General features: G+C 39.1%; 1 protein-coding gene across 1 annotated transcript; it reads right to left on the bottom strand.

Moving 5' to 3' along the window:
• Positions 1-1,153: 1,153 nt before the first annotated feature.
• slc25a1a (solute carrier family 25 member 1a) lies at positions 1,154-9,491 on the bottom strand. The gene is made up of 8 exons (XM_073874228.1): positions 9,131-9,491; positions 8,555-8,662; positions 8,086-8,324; positions 7,905-7,989; positions 2,801-2,905; positions 2,579-2,694; positions 2,204-2,277; positions 1,154-2,119 (listed from the first exon to the last, which is right to left on the bottom strand). The coding sequence occupies exons 1-8, from the start codon at positions 9,369-9,371 to the stop codon at positions 2,005-2,007; spliced, it is 1,083 nt and encodes a 360-aa protein (XP_073730329.1). The 5' UTR covers positions 9,372-9,491; the 3' UTR covers positions 1,154-2,004.
• Positions 9,492-9,957: the final 466 nt, after the last annotated feature.

The raw sequence follows: 9,957 nt of genomic DNA, 5'->3' as shown, positions 1-9,957 counted from the left end.
GGTCTTGTTTGTGTGTGGGTTTCTTATCTTGAATTAGACACAGTTGTTAATGCACAACACATTTAGCCGCGTGTTGTTTGGGCATTATGATGCTCACCCAAAGGGATAGTTTCCCCAAGAAATGAAAATTCTGTCAATATTTACTTACCCTCGTGTTTTTTAAACCTGTATGAGTTTCACAAAAAAGATATTTAAAAAAATTATGGTAAGCACACAGTAGATGGTCCCCATTGACTTCCATGGTATTTGTTTTTTTTACAGTGAGCACCATCAACAGTGTGGTTACCATAAATTATCAAAATATCTATTGTTTTAAAAAAACTCATACACATTTTAAAAATATATATATATATAAGGGTTGTCACAGGTCATTGAAATCCTTGAAAGTTTGTGAATCTGTGGGGAAAATTCAAGGCCCTGGGAAGTTTTTGAAAATATACATACATAGATACAGGTCATTGAAAGTGCTTGAATCTATTTTATGCAAGACTTTTACTGGAAAAAAATCCAAAATCCACAGGAATGTATTCCCTGTGTAGTGTAGGATGATAATATTAAAATTCTAGACTTTTTAAGCACACGTACTAAACTGTTCACTTTAAATGCTTATATCTTCTGTATGCGAATGTTGATTCATACCAAAATGTTTTTTTGCATAGTTGTGTTTGACACATGAAAAAAACTTGGGTTATGAATGTAACTGTTGTTCCCTGAGAAGGGAACGAGACGCTGCGTCCCTGTAATGCCGTCTTTGGCAATATTTCAGATAGCGATATACTTCCTGGCTCCCACGTCACCCTGTCTTTGTTGTTAAGCCTCACCATTGGTTGAATTTGATACACACATTTAGACGCACTTACCCCTGGAGGCGTCCCCAAAGTGTCACCGCAGTGACGCAGCGCGAGTTCCCTCGAAAGGGAACTGTAACAATGTATCTTTAAAAGTAACACTATGTTGCTCTCACTTGAAATGTGTCCCCACATTAAGTCCTTGAATTTGAGGGTATTGAACCTGGAAAGTCATTGAAAGGTCCTTGAATTTGAAGTTAACTAAAGTGTGGGAACCCTGGGGTGAGTAAATGATGACAGAATTAGCTTTTTTTTGTGAACTATCCCTTTAAAAAGTTCTTATTGGCCACTAAACAGAATCACAGTGAATGTAACCTATTCAGTTTATTGAGTTGTGAAGTTTTTCACAATCTATTTGAGCATTGTTTTGAAAAAGCCTCAGGTAAGCATCTCCGACATAAGCACAACAGTAGCATTGTTAGTACAAGTAGCTTTGGTACATCTGGCAACCTTTGCCGACACATGGATTGACAACATAGCTCAGTAAAAACAAATAAAAACAGCTGCCATTCACATCTTGAATAAAAAACACAAACAGCTTGAGAGTTACATTGCAAGATCACACAGCAATATAGAGCAAAACCACCATAGTCCTCACATTGGCGTGACTGAGTGATAATGATCTGCTTGTCACAATGACGCCCGCGCATGCAAGTTAACCACATTTGAGCTGTATGTGAAAATTCACTTAAAAAAACAAAAAACATTTACACCTTTTTCTGCAATAATGTGTAACCCGGAGCGCTTTACATGTAAACTAAGACAAAATAAAATGTGCATCACATTGATATTTCTGTGTACATTTCACTGTGCTGTGCTACTAGGTTTATTGTGCCACGTAAGCTGATCGTCCCACCAGGACGATCTTTATAAAAGCATGGTGATGAGAAGACACTTAGATTATATTCTAAAAGTGCAAATTAATAACACGCTTTCGTCCTTATACTCACCAAAAATGGTTTTGTGCATCACAATAAATAAGCTACAGCTTGCTGCCCATCATACTTTTCATCTTCTAAACTATACAGACACAGATGGCTAGTTTAATCCGTTCATCTGTGCCACAGGTCACAGTTGTAGTCTGGACGTTTATAAGTTGATTGACATGGCCAACTGTGTTTGGATAGTCAGTCTCAGTCATTGCTCTAGTTTGTGTTCAGTCTGTTCTCCAGACATTGTTTAGGAGCTTTACCACCTCTTCGTAGAGAACGAAGACTATGGCCACGTCTAGACACACCCGACCCAGTCGCGGGACCGTGCCTTTGTACAACCTGGAATGTGAGAGAGAGAAATGGTAAGAACGAAAATGTTAAACGTGTACAAATAGAAGGGTAAAAACGGGAAGTAAATCATACGCCTGTGGGCCTTCGTTCTTCAGAATCTGAAAAGCGCAGTCCATTGTGCTCTTGTAGCGATGGGCCTCCAAACCCTGAATTATACAAAGAAAAAAAACGCTTTTAAAATGAAACTCAATTCTGTCATTACCATGTTGGTACTATGTGATTTTCTTCCAAAGGAAACATAATGACACATTTTGTGAGTTTTCACAGCACCCATATAACAGTTCATAGTAAAAACGGCTGCCAATGTCCAATACAGATCATAATATACTAGGCAATCAACATGGAGTTGAGTAAATAAGGACATTTTCATTTTGTGGAGAACTTGAAAGATACTTAAAGAAATAATGCAAAAGTTGTATAAAACATCTATTGTTAACTCCTGCTAACCTGCATCCTGGTCTTCACCACATCAAGTGGTGTGTTTCCGAAAACGCTAGCCGCCCCAGCTGTCGCACCGAACATTGCTGTAACCAGCGGGTGCATGTCGCGGCTCGGGTCATCGCCTAAAGATAAAGACATGGTGATATTAAACCATTTAGGCCATTTTATATTGTTCATATTGGGATAAATGTGATTGGTGAACACACGACAAAGATGTATCATCCTTACCTTTGTACCAGTTGCGCAGCAAGTTCATAACATAAAAGCGAATTGCCTGGTTGCTACCCTGTTTTAGAAGTGTAGCGGTCAGTCCTTGATATGTCCCTCGAAGACCTGCAACCAAGAAAGACATTATGATAAACTTTTGCAAAATTTGAGTAATGAAGTCCTGGTAAAAACGTGCAATTCACTGCCAACTAGGGATGGGCATAATTAATCGACGATCGATAATTGATTGTTAAGAATTTCGTCGATTTCGTAATTTGTTATCAATTAATCAAATGCATTTTTTTATTTTACTCCTGTTTCACAAATACTCCGTATGCAGTGCGTTTGCGTATGTGTGCGGCGAATTCCTCAAGCACCCGTTGCAGTGCGCTGCTGACTCTGCATATGAAACATTCATGTGATTGACACTTTCTGTGAACACTTTTCCGCATAAACAATAGAACAAAGCATCATTTTTTTTACAAAACAATATATTTTAGATATTATTTGACAGACTAGTAAGTGTGGATTAAGGATGTTTAAAATCTCTAGCCTGGTGGTCAGGATCTGAATGGATCAAATCAGCAGTTTTGCAATGCTTTATTTATCTCCACATATATCATAAATAAAAATAAGCAGAGTAACTTTGCAAGTCTACCCTTCCACATTATATATTTCCTACTATGTATGTATATGATTTCCAAATAATAAACGAGAGTATTCGAACGACAAAAAGCGTCTCATATGGAAATAAATCCTCACAATATTATTATTTCTCAAAACTTTATGACAAAAATAAGCAACTGTATTCCTACAGTTATTCAAAGATGCACACATTATTCCGCATATATTTGAATATTATACAAAAGTATTCATATAACGGCACGTTTCATATGGCAAATAAATATCTTCACATTAACATAACAGCATAATGAAATGAATAAACAGACAATGAAACAGGATTGAAATATAAATTGTATTATTATTACCGGAAAAAAGCAATATTGCTAAAATAATCTCTGAGGTAAATGCGTCAAAAACGCTGTTACCCGCACAATAAGTCTAAATGAGCAATAAAAGTGAAAAAAGCATTATTAGGCCATGTCTCAAAACTTTATATGACAAAATATATTTAAAAGAAATGTATACTTACAGTTATTCAAAGATGCACACATTATTCCATATTACTCCCGTTTATGAGCACGTTTGTCTCTGGACTCGCTCTGTTATGTAATAGATTGACAGGTGCGCATCTCCGTCTTTCAAACATATATAATTTTGTAATTACTACCTTAGAAAAAATTAACCATGATTTTATCATTGTGAAAATGTTTTTTTTTTGCAGATTAAAAACGATTTGTATTTCCGCAATTTTACTACAAATACCATGGTTATGGTATATTGCGGAGTTGGAGACCATAGTAAATGTCTACTGTTGTTTTACAACAAATAAAAACGAAAAGACTATGTTAGTATAATTATACAATGGTAAATGGGGCTCACAAAACGCACGCTGTTTCACACATACTCTGTATGCGGAATAAGTTAGCGCTGAGGTACCTGTGCATCCTAGTCAGTCTCCTCAGAGCGGCTGTTTTCGGCGGCGGCTGGACTGACGGTCACCATGGGTTGCGGTCGCGTCTGACCCCAAAATATGCTTTTATTTCTCAAAAAAATCAGTAGACTGGTGCAGATTTTATGCGAGTTACTAAAGTTAGTTATTTTTCACGAGGCTTTAAGTAATTTGTTATAGCCTAATGTTAGGAAGGCTAATATCTTGCACTTTCTTCTGGCTTGAATAATTTTGAGTTATTTTGACAAAACCTTTCAGGTCTAAGTATTATGTTTTTTTTGTTTAATTTAATGTTAAACATGAATCTGTTTTTTTATTTTGGAACTAATAATGAGGTCTCTATTTTAGAACGCTGGCTCGCAGCTGCAGGTTCCGCTGCTTTAGAGCACCGCACATGCACGCACATATATGTTTGAAACATAGTTTAACTGTCTGCCACAAGTTGATCTTGTAATAAAGGTCTCATCGAGGAAAAACACGCTGTATATTTGTATTCATTGCATTTTTTAAGTATAAAAGTTAAATAACAAATTTTATTATAAAAATATTAATGATTAATCGATAGTCGATCGTTAATTCTCCCGACGATCGACAAAGAAAACTTAATCGAATGCCCATCCCTACTGCCAACCAATGAAGTGGGGACAGATTCATCTGTTTTTACACAATCAACATACACAATACAAATGAACACTTAAAATTTGTTTGTCGGAGCTACTGTTATCATACAATTACACCAAAAGTGACAGAAGTGCAAACGTTACAACTTGCCCCATAGGTGGGGTCCATTATAACAAACAAATGGTTTGTTGTAATGCCTGCTAGAAAATGTAGTTTAAACACAAATAATTCTATAAACTTCTATGTACTAAAGGTGGATATTGTTTATATATCCGTCTATAATAGATAAATATCCACACGTTCATCTATCCATGATCCTCCATCTAGCCATCCTTGTATTATGCATCAATGCAATACACTGTAAAAAAGATGGATGTAGTGTCCATGATGTCACCCATAGGTTTCTGCAGATCGTTTTTGAAGCTAAAGTAGGCGGTATCTTCCGTTGCCATCTTGGCCACACGTCACTGTGCATCACTCGTGGATTTCGGAACATGGGTAAAGAGGCGGGACGTGGGTGAAGGTGAGGTGACTGGTAGCTGAAACCACGCCGCCTTGGTCGATTTCAGTGACAGCTGTGGCTATTCAACCGTCACTCAAGTGGCCACGCACTTAATTATGCAGAACTTTAAGGCTTAATATAATTTAAACGGATGAGTTACAAAAAAATTCACCCCCCTTGCAGTTGTCATGAAAGGCAAAATTAGCTATATAGACCAAAAACACTTTTTGTACCAGGCTGTAAACATTATTTTCTGCTGTAAAGTTGGGCATTTTAACATGGAGGTCTATGGGAATTGACTACCTCTTGGACCCTGCCTCTAGCGGTCAATCGATGAATTGCAGTTTAAATCACTTCCGTATTGGCTTCATTAGAGGGATCGGAAGGTTGCCCCTCGATCAATGCATATAAATTGATTTTTTTAAAGCGCCACACACACAATTAAGACAAAAAAATCAGAATTGTCAGTGATTTCCCCTGATATTGTATTAACAGTTATCATCTTGATGAAAAGTATTTACATTGTTTTCATTTCATTATCATTGTAAACCTGAGGCTTAATTGTAACACTGAGTTACAACTAACCCCGCTGTCAGTTATTAGGAGTCACTGACATGTTTCAAAATGGGGTTATGTCTTGGGTAACAAGACTGTGATTAAAATAATATAAGGTTGGATTTGGTGACTTACACATCCAACTCAGAAAACGAAAAAAAAAAACTTAAAGGGGATCGCACACCGGCCGTGCAGCTCAGCGTCGCATCTAAGACAACTCGGAGGTATCGTAAACCGGAAGTGCACATTAAGGGCAGTTTCACATTTGGTGCGATTGCCTGGTCCGAACCCGAGTTCGATTGCTCCCCATGCCCCCCATGGACTGTGTTCACATATTATTTTTGCATCCGAACCACGGTACGCTTGCATCATCAAGCTGCAGCCGGCGCATACTCATGTTGCTTGGCAACCGCTGTAAACGAGAAGACGACAAGCGTGATTGACGAACTGCAAGCAGAGAGATGATTTCTGAATGGCTCTGCAAAAATTTACGTTGGCGGACAGCCCGTTGTCATCGAAACGACTTTAGTATGTTTGCGGCAGACAGATGCAAGTGCGTTTCTGTATTATTTCTTTGAAAACAAAACCAAAGGTTTAAAAAAATAAGAACAAAAGTCAAGCAAGCATTCTATGCATTTTGTTGTCAAGGTAAGTGCACACACACACGGCTGTTTTGGTGGGACATTCCATACAATACGTAATTAAAAGTGGTTCACTTCCGCGATTTGGTACGATTGCGCTCACATTAGCAGCGAACCGATCTGGACTTCACATGAACCGGACCCCAGACCACCCTTTTTAAGCGAACTCGAGTACGTTTCGCGGGTGCGCACCCGAGTTCAGAAGACAGCGTTTACGTCATCTAAATGTACCGAACTCTGATGTCAATCGAACCCGGGTGCGCACCAAAAGTGCTAATGTGAAAACGCCCTAAATAGCGCAAGCTTCTTTAGATACCGTCTACTTCAAAATGCAAAATATACGTAAGCAGCCAATGTTAATCGTTAATGATTTGGGACAAATATGATGTTATTTAATGTTAAACTATGTGAGTGGCGCTGTGTGGCACGACAGGGATTTGAGCAACTTTCTGAGTCAAACCTGGGCGGCGCGGACAGGCGCCACCTGGTGTGCGTATACTCATAGAAAACAATGTGTTCGATTTTTTTAGAACGGCGAGCCGCTGAGCTGGCGGCCGGTGTGCGACCCCCTTTAAGAAATTTACTTCCCAAATCACTGTTTAATATCTACGAAAACACATCAAAACTTTTCACAAATTCACAGGAGATCATCCTCTAACAGAAAGAGAAAAAGGCCAAAAGCACAGATTGCTCGGCCCTGTATAAATATGTAAATTAGCCATGCTACAATTAACCCTGCGTTAGTTTGTGCCCCGCTCACCCCTACTTTAAAAAATATGTACATACTTTTCATTTAAAATTTTGTACATAAATTGTCATTATTTCAAAAAGCATGTGAAGCTTGTAAAGGGACTTCCCTTTCTATATCTGGAATACTGAGTTTTGTTGTTTTTCCCATTTATGTTTTTTGTTAAGTTTCTCCCATCCATGCGCACAGTCCTGCAAAGTAGAGTTTACTTGACTCGTAAGTGCACACAGCTGTTTGACGTATGCGCATTGTGACAAAATGCAATGCATCGCCTCGGCTACATTTTCCTGTAGGCACATGCGCGACCTACGAGGGATTCAATAATCCGACTTGCACGTACAGTACGAGCGCACTCTTCTGATAACGAAATTTGCGTCACACACACTGTACTTAGACCCCCAGAGTATAGGTAAAAAATTGACTATACTTCGCCTTTATACTGTTTTTTTGTATGTATACATAAGTTTGTGTCTTAACTCCATTACCTTGATCTCTAATGATTTCTCTTACACCATGGAAGAACCCTCTGTATCGTGGCCTCAAAGAGCACTGGTCATGAATGAACTTCACCTGCAAATCAAACCCACAAAGTTTTTTGCCGTATTTACTATATGCTAGAGATCAAGTTAAGGTATTTAAAACAAAAAGAACGGTTAACAGTCCAACCTTGACCGTCTCCATCGGACAGACCACCAAAACCGCCTCCGCGATTCCCGCTCCAAGACCGCAAAGCAAACTTCCTTTGTTGTCAAGGCGACCCGTGGCATCTCTCATCGGGTTACTAAGTAGTTCAAATGTTCCAAACCGAACTGCTGATTTCGGGATGGATCCGTACAGCAAAGAGCTAAGACCTCTGTACAGACCTCTGAACCCATGATCTTGTACCGTCAGCTTAACGCAGTCTCCTACATAAAGATTGTATACGGGTTAACATGCTTGTGTTAATAATGCAGCTTTGTTCCCCACTCATTCAGTTGCAGATGCAACACGTATACATTTATGTATTTTGCAGACAGCGATCACATTCATTTGACAGTTAAAATGCATCAGACAGGAAGTACACAGGCTGAGGTTGAGCCCTGCATGCATGCATGCTTTCATTCGTTCATATCAATGTACCGTTTGTTGTCCTCACCTATGCCTCTGTAGCGTGGGGGGTTTGCTCTTTCGTCCAGCTGTAGCTGGGTCTTCACATACTCTGTTGGGAAAGTAATGCAAATCTCAATGCCTCCCGCAATGCCACCTGGGTAAAAAAAAAAAAGATACCAGTAAATAAACTTTATATCAGTGTCTAAATAACACACAGTGACATCAGCAGCAATCTATGGGATTCAATGAACCGTACAGCTGTTTAACTTCCATCATAAGTCAGTTACAAACAAGGTCATTTTATTTTAGTAGTTGTACTCGGTGATATTTTCGACACACACACACAATTCTACACTGCAACCAAACCTGTGTTGAGCTCAATTGTGGTATAGGATTAACGTTACATAGTCAAATCTATTGTGTATTTTAACAAATAACAATTAATAAAGTATGTGTGCAAAAGTTGCAAACCTTTATAAACTGTTTTTAGCTGAGTCACACACAGGTTGTGCGAAAAGCCACGCGTGACTGTTGTTGGGCATAATGGGGTGTCGCGTGATGATGACCCATCAAAACATTACGCTCGTGTGCTTCACACACCCAAACACAATGAGACGTTTACCTGCGAGAATGGCTTTCCACGGATGGGTGATTTTTCTCCCTCCGATCGCAGCGGCAGCTAAATTCCTGTGGCCTGGATAAACGTTGGGAATCGGGGTGAATGTGCCCGTCGATCCCCCGCCAGACCCAAAACAACCCGCTGAGGGAAACCGGGTCAACTGATGCTGGCGTTGCGTCGTGCATCCTCGCGCATCTTTGCACGGTCCCTCCGAAACCGAGAACGGTTTGTACAAAGACGACATATCCTAACGATATTTTAACCGTAAATAAAGCAATTTTTTAACCACGCGACCAGTACGTTATGACGACACGTCTGCCCATAGGACGGAGCCAACACAATCACACACAGACCACTGTGGGGCGTAGCCCTGTGGAGCTCATTAATATTAATATACAGTCAGAAAACGAGCTCAACTATTGGTCGCTTACATACTTTGCTTAATTTATTAAGTTACGCTTCTTATATAATATTAATTAGGTCCATAAAGTCATTTGCTTTATAAAAAAATAAATACTGATCATTTTTTTAATTTGATCGATCCCTTCTATTACATTACACATTTTATACCAAGCTGGTAGTGGGTAACAGTTGAGTGACTGGTCACTGGTGTGAATTGCTTGTGTGTGTTCACTGGAGTGCAAACCTTATTCGCTGTTCTTGTCATGTATACATGCACAACACAGAGCCAATATGAAAAGATGTACAAAACACGATTGTATCTTAGTTGTATCTTGTATCAAAGCTATTTATACTGTGGCTTCCTCAAAAAGGGTCATGTGACATCTGCTCGTAAATGAAATGTGTGAATGGGTGAGACCTAACTTTTG

This window comes from Misgurnus anguillicaudatus, chromosome 12 (assembly GCF_027580225.2).
Source record: "Misgurnus anguillicaudatus chromosome 12, ASM2758022v2, whole genome shotgun sequence".
Taxonomy (NCBI): domain Eukaryota; kingdom Metazoa; phylum Chordata; class Actinopteri; order Cypriniformes; family Cobitidae; genus Misgurnus; species Misgurnus anguillicaudatus.
This window is presented reverse-complemented; position numbering and strand designations above follow the sequence as displayed.